Source organism: Molossus molossus, unplaced genomic scaffold, assembly GCF_014108415.1.
Source record: "Molossus molossus isolate mMolMol1 unplaced genomic scaffold, mMolMol1.p scaffold_m16_p_6, whole genome shotgun sequence".
Classification (NCBI taxonomy): Eukaryota; Metazoa; Chordata; class Mammalia; order Chiroptera; family Molossidae; genus Molossus; species Molossus molossus.
In genome coordinates this window covers 67435764-67459604 of record NW_023425399.1, presented here as the reverse complement: position 1 = coordinate 67459604, position 23841 = coordinate 67435764, and the positions used below count along the sequence as shown (strand labels likewise).

Here is a 23841-nt window from a genome sequence, read left to right as displayed (position 1 = left end):
ATGAGAAATGAACTGTTAATCTGTTGAAGCTGAGGATTATGAAAAAGTCTTAAGGTCCCTGTACATATGACTTTAAGCTAATGATATAAGCATACTCTGTGTAATTCAGATATACAAATTTCTAATTAATTCAGGGCTCTACAAACATTACAAGTAGATAGAAATCAATCATGCACTAAATTTAAAATCCAGGTGCACATAGGCTTTACAATCACAAATTAGCCACAATTAAATAGTTCTCAATATTACTAAAGAGTATTTTAAAATATGAAATTATAAATTTTATAATTTAATGTGAAGAAATACTCTGGAGCTAGTGTTTACCCTTCACCTAAAATGTCTGTTAAAATTATTTTTAATCAGAGCAAGAGATGGAAACTTTTTGAGTAATTTCCCTTTTCTGAAAAGCCCTCCAAGGATGTGAGGCTTACACAGAAAATTCAGCACACACTGCACAAAATCGCTCTGGCTGGCTACAAACTTACTACCCACCAGGCTAGGGGTTCCAAAGTGGAATGCAGAGGAGTCATGGACGTGCCTCACACCCAGAACTGTTTCATAAAGGACACCTTCTCACACCTAGCGCCCAGTTACCATGCCAGAATATTTCTGTTGGATTCTTTTTTTAATGTCTTCTTTTTATAAAAATGAATTAATCATTTCCCTTGTAGGTCATGGAGAAAGTAAAGTAAGTCTTAAGTGTAAATGTGTTCAATGTGTACCTGTATATGAATGTGTATGTGTCTAATTTTTTTTAAAAGAGCTGCCAAGTAGCAGATTGGTTAAATAAAAGGCATAAGCATCCAAAGACATATTTTTTACTTGATTTTTTTTAATATACATATAAGTTATTATAATTACTTGAAGTTTTAAACCATGAGCACTAAGAATGGCTCTGTCATTTAAGGCTGAATCCCATCTGATTTACTGTGGTGAGTGGATGATAGTATCACAATTCTGCATGTCTTCCCACTAGGGTCAGGCAGACGAAGTAGCGACTTAGCACCAAAGATTCAAGAACAGATATGATTTGGCAAATCTCCTCATCAGATGTTTGCTCTCATTCAGCTGCCTTTTGTTTGCCATTTCAGTGTGGATGATTGTAAGGTTACCAAATGTAGGCATGTTCTTCTCTGGAGAATTTGGGAGAAGCATAACTCTCCCAAGATGCCTGCCTTTTTATAGCCAACTTTCAAATACCTGGTGATATCTTCAGATAGCTGGGCGGGGTCTGGTGGGTAAAATTTCACATTGAATGCAAACTGCCAAGCACCACCTGCAGAGATGAGAAAAAAAATTAGAATAAAACCTTAGAAAATCCCCTTATACTTATGACAGCTAGTGCTACCTTAACTCCAAGTTTTAAAACCCAGGCAAATTTTAATCATCCATCAAAAATAGGAAAGTCTCTGTTAAATGAAATCCAGAGAAGTCTGAAACTTCATCTAGTTTCTAATCTTCTCACCAATCAAATCCTTCACTGGCACTTCTAACTGGAGAGGAAATTGACTAAACTTCCTCCCTTTCTTAGGGACAATGGTATGCCTTCGGAAGAGGGGAAAAAGTGAGCAATACGGATAATCCTCAATCAGACAAGTCTGGAATTGACTAAGTCTATTGCTGTGAAGCTCTGAATAGCTCACATACCAACATTACAGACATAATCCCATTTCCTTTGTCCTTTCTGTTTTGTTATTGCAGGTCAAATCTCATTATAACACATGTCAAGGGACCATTTAAGGTGTTTGATTTTATGGGGAAGTTTTGTTGTAGTGAATATTTAGGAAGGGAGCTGTTCTATGGGCTGCTGAAATTCTTTTCTTATTCAGGGAGCTTTCTGATTAAAGAGATACTTGAGTGTATTTACTGTGCATCACCAATTCCCACACCTCTTTCTTAGCCCATGACTTGAACAGGTCCTCTTTACACACTGCCATTCTGTATCCTGCGGCATTTGTGTCCAGTCTCTCCATATGTCAGCTCACAGGCGCCTACTCTGCAGTAGTGTCCACACATATACTCAGAACATTATTAAGCCTTCCTAAGCTCTCCATTTAATATTATCTCTAATCATGTATGGTTTATCTTATAAACATAAAAAAAAATCTTTTCTTCTTTTCTACATTTTATCTTATGTGATCACTCCTTTAACTTATATTCATTTTGTTCTTTTATTCTGGCCTTTGAATGCAGCAATTCACGGAGTGTCTGGGCGTTCCTTCATTGGGACACTGCATACATCTGTTCCCTCCACCCAGTCACCACACTAAAAGTGCCACAGTATAGGTCCTGCTTGTATTCTGAATGCGCTGCTGAAAAATTCCCTCCAGTCTCCTGGCTGCTGTACTGGAAGCCTTTCTTCTATGCCACACATAGCCATGGTCTTCCTTTCCCTCTCTGTGACCTCACAGTTCAGCGCTTAAGTGTGTGTACTCTCCTAGGAATTCCAAACACTCCCTTCGGCCCATTGAGAAACTTCTGGAAAGTCCTTTTTTATTTTCTATGAGCCCTCCCCAAATATCCAGAAGGAACAGCATTGCAAGTACAGGCATGTGACAAATACTTAGCTGCCTAGGTTATCTACATAGAGTCCATTTATTAATTCCAGTTTCTTCTTGACACTACCATTCATATTACAGTTAAAGTTCCACATGGCAGGGTATACCGTGAAGTGCCTTATAAAGGACTTGGTATAAGACCAGGTAAAATTGAGTGGTTAATATTATTATGTTTCACTCATCTTTACTGTCGAATGTATTGCAGATGTCTCGCCATTATTGCCATCCTCCCCAATCTCACCCTCTTCCTACCTTCCCCATGCTATTGTCTGTGTCCATTGGTTTTGCATATATGTATAGAAGTTCTTTGGTTTATTTCATCCCACCCTCCCTCCCGACTTCCCTTTGAGGTTCATCAGTCTAACCAATTTGCATTTCTTAATTCTTTCATCTTTTTCACCCATATCCCCACCCCCCTCCCATTTGGCAAACAACAAAAAGTTCTCTGTATCTATCAGTCTGCTTCTGTTCTGCTTGCTCATTTTGTTTCTAGATTCAATTGTTGATCATATGTATTAATTGCCCTGTTATTGTTCATATTTTTGTTGTTCTTCTCCTTCAAGAAGACCCTTCAACATTTCATATAATTCTGGTTTGGTGGTGATGAACTCCTTTAGCTTTTTCTTGTCTAGGAAACTCTTTATACATCCACTGATTCTAAATAATAACTTTGCAGAATAATCTTGGTTGTAGGTCGTTGCTTTTCATAACCTTGAATACCCCTTGCCACTCCTTTCTGGCCTACAAAGTTTCTTTTAAGAAATCAGTTGACAGTCTTATGGAAGCTCTTTTGTAGGTAACGGACTGCTTTTCTCTTGCTGCTTTTAAGATTCTCTCTTTCTCTTGAACCTTTGGCATTTTGATGATGATGTGTCTTGGTGTGAACCTCTTTGGGTTCATCTTGTTCGGATTGCTTTGTTTTTTTATCCTCCCCCGAGGACATTTTTCCATGTTTTGTTCAGATAGAGTGGGAGGGAGTGGGAAGGAGGGAAAAAAAGAGAGAGAGAGAGAGAGAGAGAGAGAGACATCGACATCGACATGAAAGTGACACATTGAGTGGTTGCCACCCGCATGACCCAACCAGGGCCAGGGACAAACTGCAACCGAGGTACGTGCCCTTAGCAGGAACTGAACCCGGGTCTCTCTGGATTGCAGGCCGATGCTGTAACCACTGAGCCAAACCAGCCAGGACTGGGTTCATCTTGTTTGGGACTCTCTGTGCTTCCTGGATGTGTATGTCTATTTCCTTCACCAAGTTAGGGAAGTTTTCTGTCACTATTTTTTCAAATAGATTTTCAATTTCTTGCTCTCTCTTTTCTCCTTCTGGCACCCCCATGATGTGAATGTTGGCTTGCTTGAAGTTGTCCCAGAGGCTCCTTACACCAATATTATTTTAAAAGCACATAGAAACTTTACTGAAACGTAGGTTATAAGAATTCTAAGCCATAAAATACCTGTCAATCAAATATACTTCTAGTGATTATTTTCCCTCTGTTCTCAAAAATAAATTTTTAGAATAACAAATTCTAAAATAGTCTGATTTGGGTTTACCTTCCTATTACTTTCTACTCACTTCGTGTTAAAATGGGTCCCTTCCATGTCTACTACTGATGAGGTTCATAAAATGAGCCCCTCCCCCAACACCCCACACCTCAGCCACCCAAGCAAGTGAAATTAAAACTAATGAATTACTTATGGGAAATATATTTATTGCTCTTTTATAATTTTTATCCACTTCAAAGTATGCCTTGAATCCAATGACTAGATTATCAATGTAATTAAACAATCTCATAATAAATTCAGGATAAACACTCTAAACTGAAAACTAAAAAGTAAAAAAAGAGAAAAAAAAAATTTAAATGCAAAAATCCTTAATCCAGGAAAGTGAGTTTCAGACTGTAGTTGACCTAAGAAGCATCTGAGGTGCTTATTAAAACTGTCAATTCCTTAAAATATAAAATACATGTCAATTCCTGCTAGGGCCAGGTAGCTCAGTTGGTTGGAGCATTATCCTGTACACAAAAGAGGTTTTGGGTTCAACTTTCGGTGAAGACATATACTTGGGTTCTGGGTTCGATCCCCAGTTGGGGTGTGTATGGGAGGCAACTGTTTTTTTTCTCTTTCTCAACCCCTTCCCCTCTAAAATCAATAAAAAATATATATATATCCTTAGGTGAAGATTTAAAAAAATTAAAAAAACAAGCAAACAAAGACTTATATACATATATGCATAACCAATGCACATAGGCAGTAGTGCAATGAAGACATGGGAGGGGGTAGCAGAGGGTGGGGGAGCAAAAGAGGGGACCACTAGGGGAAAAAGGGAGGCATCTTTAATACTTTCAGCAATAAAGATAAATTTAAAAATAAAGGTCAATTCCTAGGCTCCAAGGAGAGACTTTTATTCCAGAGATCTGGAATATGCAGTAGGACCTTGTGCCTTTTTTCTTTTTTTTTTTATCCTCACCCGAGGACATTTTTCCATTTTTTGTTCAGAGAGAGCGGGAGGAAGAGGAAGAGAGAGAGAGAAACACTGATGTGAAAGAGACACATCGAGTGGCTGCCACCCGCACGACCAACCAGAGCCGGGGACAAACTGCAACAGAGGTACGTGCCCTTAGCGGGAACCGAAAACAGGCCTCTCTGGACCACAGGCCGACGCTCCAACCGCTGAGCCAAACTGGCCAGGGCCCTTTTTTCTTTTTTTGAACATATTTTATATATATTTTTTATTTTATTTATGTTACAGATGTTTCTCCTTTTTTACCCCATTGACACCCTCCTCCCCATCCCCCACACCACGTCCCGGGTTTTGTTGTCCATATGCCTATTGGTTATGCATACATGCATATATGTTCTCTGGTTTATCTCCCCCCCACCCCCCCCAACAACCTCCTCTTCTGTGGGATCTCAATCTATACCCTACTTCCACCTCTCTGGGTCTACCTATTTCTCAGATGGTTATTTTCATTATATTCCACAAATAAATGAGATCAAGTGCTATTTGTCTTTTACTGCTTGGCTTGTTTTGCTTAGGATAATACTTTCCAGGTCCCTCCATGTCATCTCAAAGGATGAGAGATCTTTCTTTCTTACAGCTACATACTACTCCATTGTGTATACGTACCACCACTTTTTTATCCATTCGTCTACTGATGGGACACTTGGGCTGTTTCCAGATCTTAGCTATTGTAAATAGTGCTGTTATGAACATGGGCATACATATATTCCTTCTGATTGGTATTTCAGGCTTCTTAGGGTATATTCCTAGAAGTGGGATCACTGGGTCAAATGGAAGTTCAATTTATAATTTTTTGAGGTAACACTATATTGTTTTTAATAGTGGCTGCACCAGTCTGCATTCCCACCAGCAGTGTACTAGAGTCCCCTTTTCTCCACACCCTCACCAGCACTTGTTGGAAGATTTGTTGATGACGGCCATTCTGACAGGTGTGAGGTGATACCTCATTGTTGTTTTAATTTGCATCTCTCTGATGATTAGTGATGTTGAGCATTTCTTCATATGTCTCTTAGCCATTTGTATGTCCTGTTTGGAGAGATGTCTATTCAGCTCCTCTGCCCATTTTTAAATGGAATTCTCTGTCTTCCTTCTGTTGAGTTGTATGAGTACTCTATATATTTTGGAAATTAACCCCTTATTTGATGTATCATTGGCAATGATGCTCTCCCATACACTGGGTAGCCTTTCCATTTTGATGGTTGTTTCCTTTGCTGTGCTGAAGCTTTTGAGTTTGATGTAATCCCATGTGTTCATTTTTTGCTTTGTTTCTGTTGCCTTAGGTGATGTTTCAGTGAAAATTCTGCTGTATATAATGTCCGAATTTTTGTTGCCTACAATTTCTTCTAGGATTTTTATAGATTCATGGGTCACATTTCAGTCTTTTATCCATTTTGAGTTTATTTTTGTGTATGGTGTAAATTGATGGTCTAGTTTCATTTTTTTGCATGTAGCTGTCCAATTTTCCCAACACTATTTATTAATGAGGCTGTCTTTACTCCATTGTATGCTCTTGGCTCCTTTGTCAAATATTAATTGAGCATAATGTCTTCAGTCCATTGCTGGGTTCTCTGGTCTGTTCCCGTGGTCTATATGCCTGTTCTTCTGCCAGTACCAGGCTGTTTTGATTACAGTAGCTTTGTTTAACCTGATATCTGGTATTGTGATCACACTTACCTTGTCCTTTTTCAAGACTGCTGTGGCTATTCGGGTTCTTTTTTGGTTCCATATGAACCTTTGAAGTATTTGTTCAGGTTCTGTGAAATATGTCATTGGTATTTTGATGGGGATTGCATTGAATCTATAGATTGCTTTGCGTAATATGGACATTTTAATGATGTTAATTCTACCAATCCACGAACAAGGTATGTGCTTCCATTTTTTTTTATATTTTCCTCTATTACTTTTTTCAATGTCCTGTAGTTTTCTGTAAATAGTTTCTTAATTCTTTGATAAAGTTTATTCCTAGGTATCTTAATTTTTTTGCCATGACAGTAAATGGGATTGTTTTTTCAGTTTCTCTTTCTGTGAGTTCATCACTGGTGTATCAGAATGCCATCGATTTCTTCACGTTAATTTTGTATCCTGCTACTTTGCCAAATTCATTTATTAAGTCTAGTAGATTTTTGATGGAGTCTTTAGGGTTTTCTATATATAATATCATGTCATGTGTAAATAATGACTGTTTCACTTCCTCCTTTCCAATTTGGATCCCTTTTATTTTTTCTTCATGTCTGATTGCGGTGGCTAAGACTTCCAGTACTATGCTAAATAAGAGTGGTGAAAGTGGGTATCCCGGTCTTGTTCCTATTCTTAAGGAAAATGCTTTTTGTTTCTGCCCATTGAGTATGATGTTGGCTTAAGGTCTTTCATAAAAGGCCTTTATTATGTTGAGATATGATCCCTCTATTCCCACACGGCTGAGTGTTTTTATCAAAAATGGATGCTGGATTTTCTCAAATGCTTTTTCAGTATCTATTGATATTATCGTGCGGTTTTTATCCTTCATTTTATTTATGTGGTGTATCACATTTATTGATTTGTAAATATTGTACCAGCCTTGCATCCCTGAGATGAATCCCACTCGGTCATGGTGAATAATTTTTCTGATGTATTGCTGGATTCGATTTGCTAGTATTTTGTTCAGTATTTTGGCATCTATTTTCATCAGGGATATTGCCTGTAGTTTTCTTTCTTTGTAGTGTCTTTTTCTGGTTTTGGAATTAGAATTATGCTGGCCTCATAAATTGAGTTTGGAAGTTCCTTCTTCGTGAATTTTTTGAAATAGTTTGAGGAAAACTCCCCATGAAGCCATCGGGACCTGGGCTTTTGTTTCCTGGGAGAGACTTGATTACCTCTTCAATATCCTTAGATCTCATTGGTCTGTTCAAATTTTCTATCTCTTCCCAGTCCAGTTTTGGGAGACTATGTGTTTCTAGAAATTTGTCCATTTCACTTAGATTGTCGAATTTGTTGCCGTATAATTGTCATAGTAATTGGTAATAGTTCTTTTGTATTTCTGCGATGTCAGTTGTTATTTCTCTTCTTTCATTTCTGATTTTGTATATTTGGGTTCTCTCTTTTTGTTTCTTGGTGAGTCTAGCTAAGGGTCCATCAATCGTGTTTGTCTTTTCAAAGAACCAGCTCTTTGTTTCATTGACCCTTTGAAATGTTTTTTTGGTCTCTATGCCATTTATTTCTGCTCTGATCTTTACTATTACCTTCTTTCTGCCTGCTCTGGGGGTTTCCTTTTGTTTGCTTCCTAGTTCTTTAAGTTGTGAGGTTAGATAGTCTATTAGAAATTTTTCTTGTTTCTTGAGGTAGGCCTGTAGTGCTATGAACTTCCCTCTCAGAACTGCTTTCGCTGCATCCCATAGATGTTGTGTTGTTGTGTCTTCATTTTCATTGGTTTCTAGGAAGTTTTTAATTTCTTCCTTGATCTCCTTGGTCACACATTCATTGTTTAATAACATGCTATTTAGCCTCCATGTGTTCCAATGACTTTGCATGTTTTTGTTGCAATTGATTTCTAGTTTCATGGCATTGTGATTTGAGAGGATGCTCGATATGATTTCAATCTTCTTGAACTTGTAGAGATTTAGTTTGTATCCTATTATGTGGTCTATCTTTGAGAATGTCCCATGTGCACTCGAGAAGAATGCGAATTCTGTAGTTTTGGGGTGTAATTCTCAGCAGATATCTATTAAATCCATTTGGTCTAGTGCTTCATTAAAAGTCTCCCTTTGCTTGCTAATTTTTGGTCTAGAGGATCTATCCAGTGATGTCAGTGGAGTTTTGATTGTATTGGAGTTTTGATCCCGCTATGATTGTACTGCTGTCATTTTCTCCTTTGAAGTCCTCCAGAAAATTTTTAATATATTTTGGTGCTCCTATATTGGGTACATATATATTTACCAAGGTATATGTTCCTGTTGGATAGATCCCTTCCATATTATGTAGTGGCCTTCTTTGTCTCTAGTTATGGTCTTCATTTTAAAATCTACTTTATCAAATATGAGTATTGTTACCCCAGCTTTTTTTCCTTTCCATTTGCTTGAAAGATTTTGTTCCATATCTTCACTTTCAACCTTTGTGAGTCATTTGTTGTGAGGTGGGTCTCTTGTGAACAAGATATAGATGAGTCAATGCTTTCTTATCCAGTCAGCTACTCTGGGTCTTTTTTCAGAGCAGTCAGTCCATTTACATTTAAGGTGATTATTGATATGTACTTATATTTTTCTTTTCTTTTTTTAAATCTTTATTGTTGAATGTATTACAGATGTTCCTCATTTTTCCCCAATGACTCCATCCTCCCCACTCCCACCTACCTCCTGCCTTTTCCAACACTATTGTCTGTGTCCACTGGTTGTGCATATAAGTTCTTTGGTTTATTTCATCCCATCCCCCAACCCCTTTCCCTTTGAGGTTTATCAGTCTAGCAATGAATTTGTACTTCTTAATCCCTTTACATTTTTCACCCATTCTCCTAACCCCCCTCCCATCTGGCAACCAACAAAATGTTCTCTGTATTTATGAGAATGTTTCTGTTCTGCCTGTTCATTTTGTTTGTAGATTCCATTGTCAATAGCTATGTATTCATTTTCATTTTGTTTGTTCATATATTTTATCTTTTTTTTTTTTCCAAAAGACCCTTCATCATTTCATATAATAATGGTTTGGTGGTGATGAACTCCTTCAACTTTTTCTTGTCTTGGAAACTCTTTATATGACCATCGAGTATAAATGACAGCTTTGCAGGATAGAGTAATCTTGGTTGTAGGTTCTTGCTTTTCATCACTCTGAATATTTCTTGCCATACCCTTCTGGCCTGCAAAGTTTCTTTTGAGAAATCAGTTAATAGCCTTGTGGGAACTCCCTTGTAGGTAACTAACTGCTTTTCTCTTGGTGCTTTTAAGGTTCTCTGTTTGTCTTCAAACTTTTGCATTTTGATTATGATGTGTCTTGGTGTGGGCCTCTTGGGGTTCATTTTGTTTGGGACTCTCTCGGCTTCCTGGACTTGTATGTCTGTTTCCTTCACCAAGTTAGGGAAGTTTTTTGCCATTATTGTTTCAAACAGGTTTTCAATTTCTTGTTCTCTCTCTTCTCCTGGCACCGCAAGATGCTAATGTTGCATGCTTGAAGTTATCCCAGAGGCTCCTTACACTATCCTCATTTTATGGATTCTTTTTTCTTTTTGCTGTTCTGATTGGGCGTGTTTTGCTTCCTTATATTCCAAATCAATGGTTTGCTTCTTGGCTTTATGTACTCTACTATTGAATCTGGGCAAATTATTCATTATTTCAGTTAGTGCCTCCTTCATTTCTGACTGTTGTGGGTTTGTTTTTTTTTTATGCTCTTGAGGCCCTCACTAAGTTTGTTGAGGTTTTCACTATGTTCATTGAGCATCCTTATAAGCAGTATTTTGAACTCATCATCTGTTAGGTTGCTTATCTCCATTTTGCTTGGTTCTTTTCTTGGGGTTTTGTTTTGTTCTTTCATTTGGGACCTTTTTCTTTGTCTCCTCATTTTGGCTGCCTCCCTGTGTTTGTTTCTGTGTATTACTTAACGGGAGGTATGGGGCTAGTTTAGACCAGATGCTGTTTGTTTGAAAGAATTTAGGAAAACCTGAAGCAGGATCCAAGACAGGCCAATCCTATGGTTAAGCAAGTGGCAACAGCTTGGGTTGGCCTGAAGGTTGGGTGGGGCAGGGCCTCAGGGAATCACCAGGGCGAGGTTAACAGTATGAGAGGTTGCTGGAGTCCCAGATATGGTGACTGTCTGACGCCCCAGGGAAGGGCTCACCAAAGGAACAAAGGCCTCTGACAGCACGTCTGTCCCGGAGAAAGCCCCCTCTCCAGCCCTCGCTCCATTGCCACATAGCTCAGTTCTTCCCTGTATGTCTCTGGTGCCCCTGGAGCTGCCTCCCCTCCAAGCTTAGAGGGAGTGAATCAAATAGGTCCATGCGCAGGCCCTTTAGGAAGCTGCCTGGGGCTCCAGCCGTGTCAGCTTCTCTGAGCCTCAGTTCCCGCTGGTTTTTCCAGCCAGAATTTATGGGGACTTCTCTTCCTGGCACTGGAACCCTGAGCAGAGTGCCTGGTGTGGGACAGGGACCCCTCAGTCCTCAGGGAGGACCTTCCCAGCCGAGGTGTCCTCCTGATTTTTATCCACCACACGTGGATGTGGGATGAGCCTATCTGCCTCCACCCCACCTACCAGTCTCGATGTGGCTGCTGCTTTAATTCAGTAGTTGTAGGACTTCATTCAGCTTGATTTCAGGCAGTTCTGAATGATTGTTGTCCTCTAGTTTAGTTGTAACTTTGATGTGGTTTTTGGAGGACGTGATACCGCATTTACCTATACCACCATCTTGACCAGAAGTCTAGTGTGGTTATATTTTTCTTCCTATTTTTTCTACTAATTACAGCAGTCCTTTTAACATTTCTTGCAGTGCTGGTTTGGTGATAATTTATTCCCGTAGCCTTTTTTGCGTGTATCTGGAAAGCTCTTTAATTGACCTTCTATTTTGAATGACAGCCTTGCTGAATAGAATAATCTTGGATTTAGATCCTTGTTTTTCATGACCTTGATTACTTCATGCCATTCCGTTCTGGCCTGTAGTGTTTCTGTTGAGAAGTCAGCTGAGAGCCTTATGTGTGTTCCTTTGTAGGTAACCTGTTGCTTATCTTTTACTGCTTTTAGAATTTTCTCTTTGTCTTTAATTTTTGGCATTTCAATTACTATGTTTCTTGGTGTGGGCCTGTTTGGGTTCTTCTTACTTGGGGCTGTCTGTGCTTCTTGAACTAGAATGCCTTCTTCCTTCACTAAATTAGGAAAGTTTTCTGTCACTATTTCTTCAAATATATTCTCTAACCTTTGCTCATTTTCTTCTTCGGGGACTCCTATGATACGAATATTATTATGTTTCCAGTTGTCCCACAGTTCTCTTAAGCTATCTTCCTGTATTTTCATTGTTTTTTTTTTTTCTTTTGTTTTCTGATTGGTTGATTTTTTTCTACCTTGCCTTCTAATTCACTGACCCTGTCCTCAGCTTCCTCTATTCTGCTGTTTAGACCTTCCAATATGTTATTTCTGGTATGTCATTCTTCATTTCTTCTTGGTGGTTTTTAATTTCCAATTGGTTGATTTTCAACATTTCTATGTCTTTATTCATGGTGTTGATGTCCTTATTCATGCTGTTGAGCTTCCTCAAGATCACGACTCTGAATTCTACCTCTGTTGACTTGCTTAACTGCTCTACATTTATCTCATCTTCAGTTGAGGTCTCTTGTTCTTTCATTTGGCTTTTGTTTCTTTGATTCACCATTTTGGCTATCACAGTGGGCTTCGGAGCCTGCCAAATATTCCCTGTGGGTGTTGGTGTTCTGCTGTTCGTGGCTCCCTCTCCTGGGTTTGGATGAGCGAGGGAGGACTCATGTTAAACACCACTGTCAAGTCTTACTTTCCTGGTTAGAGTTGCTATCCCAGGAATGGTTCAGTTATCCTCTAGGATTTTGTCTGGAGGCTATTAGTCTTGGTTACTGGAAGAGCCTTGGATTCTCAGTTGAATAAAACACTCCCTCAGGTGATCAATGTAAGGGGATTTCCTGAGGGTGGGGTAAATGCTGGTTTTAATGAGCTCCAGTTTGCATTTCAATGGCCCACCTGGGTGGGGTTGAATCTCCAAGGGAGGGGCCACCGCCTTTACCAAGAGCCCTGGGAAGGAGTAAGATGGCCACCGTCCTGCGTTGCTGCAACTCAGCAAAAGCTCTGAGCGCCTTCACAATCCTGAGTGTCCCCACACAGTTCTAGTCCAGTCCGCCCTCCGTCTGCCAGAGCCCAAGGTGAGTGGCTGTGGCTATTTTAGTGTCTGTCCCGGCTCTGGGCTGTGGAGCTGCTTGGGAGTTTAACCCCAGGGTGCTGCTCAGAGCAAAGGCTGCTGCTGTCTGTGGGCTCCCAGCCCCCCTCTCTTGCCTCTGCAATCCTACCAGGATTGAGTCAGTGTCCCTGGTTGTATGATCCTCACAAGCTGCTTTTCTGCTGCTTTTTCCCAACGATTTGTCTTTATTTTAGTTGTCTGGCCTTAGGAGACAGTCTGTGTAGCTTCCATTCACTCCACTGCCATTTTGGAATCTGGACCTTGTGCTTTTAATAAACCTCGTGTGGTTCTAATACAGTGAGTTTGGGGACTGCAATTTGAAAATCATTCATTCTAAGAAATCCACTCTCCTACGATATAACAGAAATAAGTACTGGGTTTTATAGGACATTACTTTGAAAGTGGGAAAGTTCAAGAAAACTACCTTCTATACCCTAATCAAGAAAACGAAAATCCAGCTAAATGGCTTATAAAACTTGAAAGTAATGACAGAGGCAGATTTAAGCTAAAATAGATATCCTGGTAAAGAACATGGCAGAAGCAGCTAACTGGGAAGATATGATTATGCAGTGAATGGGCTTACAGCCTGTATCTTCAGATGAATTCCTGGTTGGAAACAGAAAATGGAACACCATGAATGCATCAAAATGATACTACTATATGCTAATATAGGATTTTAAATCAAAAATTTATAATAGAAAATTGTGAAACTGAAGAGTCCATCATTAGGAAAAGAATTAAATTTTAGTCTTCTATTCCTGCCAAATCTTAAAATTTCTAAATATACTGCATTTATAGCAAAAAACTGCTATATATCATGTATTCTACATCATGACATTACTGTATTATAATCATATCATAAAATCCAGTATATTTAAAAATTTTGCGATCAGGTATGAACAAAAGATGACTGGAATTAGAATTTTTCATAAGAACACTGGTTTCAGAATTTTCTATTTCTCATAAATTAGTAACTTAAAATCTCTACCATTTTGATTGCTATTCTCTTGAGCTGTTATTTTAGAAACATACTGTGGGCCTAAGCATAAAAAAGATGGAAACATCTTTCATCATATTTAGGAACAGGAGGTAATGATACAATAATTATAATAGTTTGATAAAAAACAAAACAAAAAAAAAACTCTGCCTAGGGTGAATGTAAATGTTGTGGAACGAGGGCATGTTAGTGTATTAGAACAATAAGAAATATAGATAAAATACCAAATTCTTTAAAAATAAGTCCAATTTTTCCTTTCTCTCTTCCTTTATCTGTAAGACTGTCCGTTCATGCTGCAGTTACAACCATGGCCTGATCTGCACGATGAAAATATCCTTTAAATCTCAGGTTCTGACCGTCCCTTTAGCTTTCTCCCATTAAAAAGGAAGTGGAGGAGACAGGACAAATGAAGGTTAAGGGGGAAAAAATTCTAATAACAAAAAAAAAAAGAGAGAAAGAAAATTGACTGTTTACAGAGCCTTTCTTGTAACAGTATTATGACTTACTGTGGAACATTTAATATATTTTCAAAGTGCTTTGTAATTAGAATCATCCAAATACAAAACAGCATTTTATTAGTTAGATGAATACAGAAGACGTTAGGCACACAATGTTAGGAGATACATTCAGCACATCTGCATTTAAGAACTCCACAAAAAGACTCTTAGAATACAGTTATTATCTTTAAATTTTTATTAGGACGCTCTGGAACAAAAAGAGTGTTTTTACCTACTTACAACCATAGCTGTCCCTGGTTTCAATCACAACTTATCAATTACTCATTATCAAGTTTCTGGTTAGTGAATACATCAAATTTCTCAAAATGGAGATAAAGATGTTATCATTGTAATAAATAATCAGTATAGTGACTTTTTTCTTCTATTATGATATTATTTAGTACTAAATCATTTCAAAAGGCTCACTACTAATTTCTTCATATTAATAGTTGGCCTATTTTAATATTTAACACATTCAAAGGCACTAGAATATCTCTTCTCTTTTAATAGTAAGCTGTTGAAAATTTCAATGGCAATGTTCTTATTAATACACTGGTCTTAAATTTATTCAACAAAAATTAGTTTTCAGGAAAATATCTAGATTTATTTATAGAAATTAATTGCTCTTAAACATTAACTAGTTACTTAAAATTATAAAGATTATCCATGTTTACGCAAAAGTAAGAGGGTTAAAAACAAAAATTTTGAAATTCCTCTTTCTCAACACTACAATGCCATTTCTGGAGGTATTTATTGTTAATATCTTTTGTGCTAAAATTTTTTCCACACACCTATATATGCATAACTTTTTAAAAAAATATGATTTGTGTTACTAATGTCTCACTAATGAGAACTAAGACATATTTATTCTGCTTCATTCTATTTAATAGTTGCTTAGTATTTCAAGGTATGGCTATTCCATGAGTGAGTTAATCATTTCTTCATACATGTTGCTTGTAGTTTTCTGCTATTACAAATCATATTATAAGGAATTTTCATACAACACATACATTGTCCTCTCTTCTACATATGCTGAATAAATTTCTATAAGTAAAATTAGGAGGTTAAAGAGTAAGTACGTTCTACATTTTATAAATACTAACAAAAAGTACCTTCTTAAAGGATTGTATCAATTTACATTTCTACAGATTGTGTACATATTGCCAATACAGGGCATCATTAAAATCTCTGCTACCCTGAATAGCTGAAATATACCTCATTTTAACTTGCATTTAATTGTTAGTAAGATTAAACACCTGTTTAATATTTACTCGCTACTTGTATTTCAGTTTTGTGAGTTGCTCAGGCCATTGTTTTATCCACTAAGTAATAAGCATTTCTTGTCTTTAGGGACCAAGAAAAGAGGCTGTCACTTTAGTCTGACTAGTTACTCTATTTCTAACCTGTTAAATGACTATTACTTTTAGCTTTACTGTTATACTTTTGGGACAGCTGGGCTTAACATAACAATAATAATTAAGTTTGGAACTTTTAAATGATTAATTACCAACTGGAGCATCACTTGATTAAACCACATTTCATATCTGTGTATAGTCATTTTATTCCTAAGTTGTGATAATTAAAAAGAAGATCTGAGCAAGACTAAGCTGTGAAAAAAATAATTTGAGATCTTACTCTGTTTTTCAAAACAATGTATTCACACCAGCCATGTGAGTATGTATTACCAATTCAGACAACCCCACTCTTTGAAAATCTTCACATTTTCACATATAATAATCCAAAAGAACTTACTTCGAATCTGTTTTTTAATTTCCTTAGCAGGGTCCAACCAATTCTGAAAAGGAAATGACAGCTTGAATTTGAATCACAGAAAAGTGAAAATGACTTAATATTGACCAGGTACAGATGCGCACTCAGCATGTCTGAGAGTGAGTGGTTGCTGGAAGGCCTCCGAGCTGGGTCCTTCCCCACGTCCAGTGCCCCTCTGACAGGTTGTGCAAGGGCCCACGCACAGTTCTAATGAAAGAATGTGGTGCCTACCATTCATCTAACAACATTCTTTTCTTTTACAATCAGTGCCTTCAGGGAGTCAAGCTAGCAGAGAAACAGAGTAGATAAAAACAAAACAAAACAAAAAAACTGGATTTTCTGTTCAAATTACTAGACTAAAGATACAGGTAATTTGACATAATGCCATTCTAGCCATTCTAGCCATTCAGATCCACACAGTCAATTCAGGCACATACTTAGAAAACCTTCTAATAAATGAATGCTTGCGTGAGATTTATGATTCTCCTCATCAGAACACTCAAGTGTTTAAGAATGAAGTTAGACATTGTCCAGTGAATTAAGTAGATATTAAGATGATTCACTGCACAACACCAAAACATGTAACATCAATGAAAAAAATTTCTGTGACTCAGTTTCCAGCACCAATACAATGGAAATAATTTCTTCTTCCTTGTTTTTCAGGTAGTTGTGGGATTAATGAGGTAAAGCTCTGAAGAGACTGCATTATTCAGGTATAAGAGTCTAGAGTCTACAGAGGTATTTATTACATTAAACATTAAATACCCACTAACTATATGAGACAAGTGTCAGGTCAACAACTCTTCTCATATTCTTGATTTGGCAAGAACATGAAAGCATAATAAGATGAATTAATAGGATAGCAGCCTTGAACATGTTTTCTACGTATGTATCAATATATTTGATTTTCATTGGCTCATAGCCATTGAAATATAGCATCACAAAAAAAGCACCATATAAAACGCTTTCCTGGAACCATAAATAACTGAAGAAAGAGAAACACTGACTTACAGTTTCCATACTATTCAAGATTAAAGGAAGTTGCTAATAATTTCCTTTATGAAGAAATAAGGCGATTAACAGCATTTAGGGACTCATAGCAATAAATGTGGGAGTGTGAGGGGAGATAGAGAAAAGATTTATCATTTCAATTCTAGTTCACTTTCTGGCAGTAATGAGCAGCTCAAGCCCTAATATTTTGTACTGCTTTTAATTACTCACCTTCTGGTTTTCAGCATCTCGATATGTAAGCCCGAAGTAGTCTTTTTCTAACAGGTTAAGATGTTCACATACTTTATCAAACAGCACTTGGCCTCTGGAGCGTTTCTATGGAAAACAAAACAAAAAGAAGTCGACATACTCAACAAAGTTCTCTCAAGTGTTACAAATAAAAATAGGTAAAATTTAAAATACTGCTTGTTGTAACTACACAGTAAGTGATGATCAAGTGTGATCACCTATCGCCATCTCATTTTTAACAAGTACAAAGGCTCAGTAAAGCAGACCTAAGCGTGCAAAAGCCTGCCCTTACAAACAAATAACAAACATCACTAGTGTCCCTGGGTTAAGTACAGCTAACCTGCGGACTATTTCTAACACAAGTAGCTGGTAAATGATGTGGTGCTTGGAGGCCCCAAAAATCTTGTAAAATATAAAAATCCTGACCGTAAAAGAGAGTATTCAAGGGCCAACAAAAGCCATGTTTCAACATGCCAAACTTAATTTCCCATATTATCAGATTCTGAGCCTGAGAATTAACCCTATTCCTTGTCTTAGACTGCCCTTAAACTTTCTCTATCAATCCTTAAAAATTCTAGCTATCAATCAATTTCTAAAGACCATTAAACTAACTTCATTAGTTTATTTTTGGTTTTTGCCACAAACCTTAGTTTTGTATTACAGTATTTAACTTTCTCTTACTTTTAGAGAAAATCCTCCTATTAAATAAACATTACAAAATGTTAGGTTTAAAGTTTAGTTATCATTTATAAATATAAGATATAAATATATATGCTATATTTTTGGCCATTAAGCAGTCATTTGGAGAAAGTAAAAAGGCAGTCATCTAGCGAGGGAAAATCTATCAGTTTAATTTACTGTGATACACAATCATCATATTTTCATCTAATCCTTCAAAGGTCTTTCAATATGGTCTTGGATTCTAATATGGATTAACTGGCAAAAATTAAACTAAACTATTTTGTGTGTGTGTAGTACCAAGATGTCACAGCTAATATATTAAGCATATTTGTCTTTAAGATTTACTATATTAACAATGACAAATATGAAAACTGATAAGCAATGTACATGCCAAAATAATAAGTACATATTCAGAAGACCCCTATGCGGTGTGTATTACTGTGTAACCATAATTATATTGGAAATGAATCACACAGTCCCCTCAAACATGACTATTTAGGAAAAAGGATCAATTTTAACAGAAAAGTAAAGCTTGAATTGGAGCTTGCTAAATAATCAGTGATGTGTTTGAAAAAAATTTAATAATATATGAAAATAAATTATATATTAGCAAAATTACATAATAACATTGCTCAATGGATAGAAATAAGTGGTATGACAATGAAATGCTTGCTCACTGGTTTAAATCTTATTTATAGGTAATAGCATATTACTTCTGAATAATGCTCAACAATTTATCAAGTTTTTACAAAAAATTGGTTCTTCCAATGCTTCTATTGGTATTATCTCTGTTACCAAATAAGAACACAGAGGTTCAGAGAAGTTAGATGAGAGAGGCAGTTTTAAGTAATGGACATGCGCATCAGTAGGCAACTCTGGGTTTGAAAGTTCATTATGTTCCTTGCAGCTATGTGAACTTCTCTGGTTTTCCTTCTGTAAAATGTGTATGATACCACCTACTTCTTTGGAATGATTAACATTAAAAAAATGAATGTGCCATCACCGGCGCAAATTTGGTATCCATTTTAGAATCCAAATTTGGGCCGGTGATGGCACATATCAAGCACTCCACAAATGTCAGCTATTATAGCCCAAGTAACTGCCAGAAGGCAGCACACGTAATGTAGAAGTGGGCATTTTTACTGTTGGAGCACAGACACCACTTCCTGTGGTGTCAATAACTCTTTCAGAGCTATCAGCTACCTGCTTACTATCTAATTTGCTTTAGCTGGACCACAATATTTACACACACACCACACAAACACACATCAGTGTCTGGCCAAGTATTTTCTAAATGAGTAAAAACAAACAAAACAAATACCAATAAATAAACATTTCTCCTATCTCCTCTGACCCGGCAGACCACCGCCAGGCCTTCAATGGAGGAATTTTTTCTGAATGTCACTGGCTGCCTTGGGCGTTGTTTTAATTTGCTGTCTGCTGGCTGCTATATTTTTCCTTTTGTCTAACAGGTGACATTGATTAGATCAAGCATAGACTAATGGCTCTTAGTTTTCTGGCTTCTCACAATTTGATTTCTATTAATGACTCATAGCTATCTCTTGACTAGAACAGATTGTTTTCTTACTGAATATTTTAAACACTATGAACAATTCTTAAGATAATCTCAGTGGTCCATCTTTCACACTGAAGATGTTTTTTTGATGGTTATATGTAGACAATAAAATTCCTATCTGCTAAATATCATCACTACAATCAGCAGCTAGCTGGATGACATTAGAAAAGCCTTTTAAGTTATTTGGGCCTTACATTCTCATCCTTGAGTGAGAATGTAAGATTCTATGGAACAAGATGATCATGGGCTTGAGGCTGTATAACTGGCCCTCTTTGCTCATGGCAAACGTTACTAATGACTACAGCGCTCTTTCCCGTGGAGCCCAGATGCCGTTTCAGCACCCGTCTGCACACTGTGATGAGAAAGATGCTGCCAATGAATGGAGACGGGGAATTAGGACTATTTTCCAGGCCTGGACTGCATCCCCTACGTAGTCACTCCCCAACCTCCAAAATTCTTGATTCTGTTGACTTAGATGATTTTTTTCTAGCACATTATTCAATTTTTCAAGTCTTTTACTTGTACTTGTTGATATACATGTGTATCTTTAGGTAATAACATCTAACATATGACTAAAGTTCAATAATCAGATTGGAACTTTTAGAAACTTTGTTAAATATTTGACTTCCAAAGACATGATGTTCATTAAGTGATCAAATTTTTTTTTTTTTTTTTTATCCTCACCCGAGGATATTTTTCCATTTTTTGTACAGATAGAGTGGGAGGGAGAGAGAGGAAGGGAGAGAGAGAGAGAAACATCGACGTGAAGGGACACATCGAGTGGCTGCCACCCGGACGACCAACCAGGGCCGGGGACAAACTGCAACCGAAGTACGTGCCCTTGGCGGGAACCGAACCCGGGTCTCTCCGGACCGCAGGCCAACGCTCTAACCGCTGAGCCAAACTGGCCAGGGCTAAGTGATCAAATTTATATACAGCTGCAATGAGTAAAAAATTGAGAGTAAAAAAAATTAACAGAGTTATTCTAAATCAATGAATAATTTACCTAACCAGAGTAGACTAACATTTTTAGGTTTGTTTACTGTTTCTTGTGAGTTGTTAAGTTTTCAAGGATAACAAAACAATGGTGGACTGTCCTCTTTGTGCCCTCTTTATTCCACTGAAAAACTGTACTTGTTGCTGATAGAGTAAATGAGAACACTGTAGCTCAACAATCTGAAAGACCTTATATCTCCTAAGAATTATAAACTTCTAAACAATTCAAATAATTTTCATTTTTAACTACTTTAATTTGCGCTTTATTTTAAATGAAAAAATTTCCAAATTGACTTATGAAATTTTTCAGTATTAAAAGAAGTGTTTGTTGTTGGGTGTTTATTAACTTTAAGATAATAAAAAGACAAGCCACAGACCAGGAGAAAATATTTGCAAACACATGTCTGATAAAGGACTGGTATCTGAAATATACAAAGAACTCTTAAAATTCAACAAAAATTCAAGAAAAAAATTTTTTTAAATGGGCAAAGGATCTGAATAGACACCTCACCAAAGGAGATGTCAAATAAGCATGTCCAACATCAGCCCTTGCCAGGTAGCTGAGTTGGTTAGAGCATCATCCCATTATGCCAAGGTTATAGGTTCCATCTCTGGTCAGGGCACATATAAGAAGTAACCAACAAATGCATAAATAAGTGGAACGACAAATCAATGTCTCTCTCTCTCTCTCTCTCTCTCTCTCTCTCTCTCTCCCTCCCTCCCTCCCTCCCTCAAATCAATACATTAAAAACATTTTTTAAAAGATGTTCATGCCTGGCTGGTTTGGCTCAGTGGTTAAAGCATCGGCCTGCAGACCAAAGAGTCACAGGTTTGATTCTGGTCAAGGGCACATACCTCGGTTGCGGTTTGTCCCCAGCCCTGGTCAGGGTCATGCAGGAGGCAAACCAGTCGATGTGTCTTTCTCACATTGATGTCTGTCTGTCTCCCCCTCGCCACCCTTCCTCCCCGCCCCCCCCTTCCTCTCTCCTACCTTATCTGAAGATAAATGGAAAATATATACTTGGGTGAGGATTAAAAAAATTCTTTTTTGAAAAGATATCTGTTCAATATCATATGTTATTAGAAAAATTGCAAATTAAAAGAAGATAGCATTACACACCTATTATAATGGCTAAAATTCAAAATACAGACACTACCAAACACTGATAAAGATGTGGAGCAACAGGAATTCTTATTCCTTGCTGGTGGAAATGCGAAATGATGCAGCCACTTTGGAAGACAGTCTAGCAGTTTAAAAAAAAAACAAACTACACACACTCTTATAATATGATGATCTAGCCATCATATTCTTTGATATTTACACAAAAAAGTTGAAAATGTATGTACACATGACAACCTGCACACAAATGTTTATAGCAGCTTTATTCAACACTGCCAAGACATGAAAGAAATTAAGATGTCCTTCATTAGTTGAACGGATAAACTGTGGTACAATCCAGACAATGAAATATTATGTAGCACTAAAATGAAGTGAGCTATCAAGCCATGAAAAGAAATAGAGGAACCGCAAATGCCTACTACTAAGTGAAACATGCCAATAAGAAAAGGTTTCAAACTGTACAATTCCAACTATATATGTCATTCTGGAAAGGGCAAAACTATGGAGACAACAGAAAGATCAGTGGTTGTCAGGATTAGGTGGGGGAGGGAGAGATGAAGAGATAAAGCACAGAGACTTTTTAGGGAAGTAAAACTACTTAGTATGATACTATAACAGGGGATACGTGTTATTATACATATCTCAAAACCCATAGAATGTAGCACACAAAGAGTGAACCCTACCACAGCCTTTTTATCAACTCATCTACTGGTGGACAACTGGGCTGTTTCCAAACCTTAGCTATTGTAAACAGTTCTGCTATGAACATAGGGGTGCATATTGTGTTTCAGGATTCTAAAGATATATTCCTAGAAATGGAATCACTGAGTCAAATGGCAGTTGAATTTTTAATTTTTTGAGGAAACATCATATTGTTTTCCAGAGTGGCTGCTCCAGTCTGCATTCCCACCAGCAGTGCACTAGAGTCCCCTTTTCTCTACACCCTCAACAGCACTTATTGTTTGGAGACTTGTAGATGGCAGCCATTCCGGCAGGTGTGAGGTGATACCTCATAGTTGTTTTAATTTGCATCTCTCTGATGATTAGTGACGCTGAACATTTTTCATATGTCTCTGGGCCATTTTGTATGTCCTCTTTGGAGAAGTGTCTATTCAGGTCCTTTGCCCATTTTTAAATTAGATTCTTTGTCTTCCTTCTGTTGAGTTGTATGAGTACTCTAAATATTTTGGAAATTAACCCCTTATCAGATGTATCATTGTCAAGTATGTTCTCCCATACAGTGGGTTCCCTTTTCATTTTGATGGTTGTTTCTTTCACTGTGCAGAAGCTTTTTAGTTTGATGTAGTCTCATTTATTAATTTTTTTCCCTTTGTTTCTCTTGCCCTAGGTGATATATTGGTGAAAAGTCTGCTACTTGTGATATCTGAGATTTTGCTGCCTAGAGGAGTGGATAAAAAAGCTGTGGTATATTTACACAATGGAATACTATGCAGCTGTAAGAAAGCTCTCTTACCCTTTGAGATGACATGGAAAGATCTGGAAAGTATTATGCTAAGTGAAATAAGCCAGTCAGAGAAAGACAAGTTCCACATGATCTCACTTTCTTGTGGAATATAATGAACAAAATAAGCTGACAAAACAGATCCAGAGATATGGAAGTAGGGAATAGACTGACAAATCTCAGAGGGAAGGGGCAAGGCGGGTATAGGAAGAGAGAAACTAAAGAACTTATGTGCATATATGCATAACCAGAGGACACAGACAAAAGTGCAGTGAAGACAGGATGGAGATGGTGTTTGGGGGCGGTCAATGGGGGAAAAAAGGGAGGGACATCGGTAATGCTTTCAACAATAAAGCTAAATTAAAAAATAAAAAGAATAAAATACAAAACAAAACAAAAAAAAAGTGATCCCTAATATAAACTATGGACTCCAGTTAGTAATATGTGTCAATACTGGTTCATCAATTATGAAACACTGTAGCACACTAATGTAAAATGTTAAAAATAGGGAAAGATAGGCGAGAGGGAGGGGAGTATGAGGGGTTATATGA

General features: G+C 37.4%; 1 protein-coding gene across 4 annotated transcripts in view; it reads right to left on the bottom strand.

Moving 5' to 3' along the window:
• Positions 1-23841, bottom strand: part of EPB41L3 (erythrocyte membrane protein band 4.1 like 3) — a 198706-nt gene that overhangs the window by 41740 nt on the left and 133125 nt on the right. For all 4 annotated transcript variants that reach the window (XM_036244576.1, XM_036244580.1, XM_036244579.1 and 1 more), the window contains exons 4-6: positions 17438-17542; positions 16199-16241; positions 1201-1276 (exon numbers count right to left, since the gene is read on the bottom strand). In XM_036244576.1, the coding sequence (XP_036100469.1) occupies positions 1201-1276; positions 16199-16241; positions 17438-17542 (224 nt within the window). The remainder of the gene's footprint in view (positions 1-1200; positions 1277-16198; positions 16242-17437; positions 17543-23841) is intronic.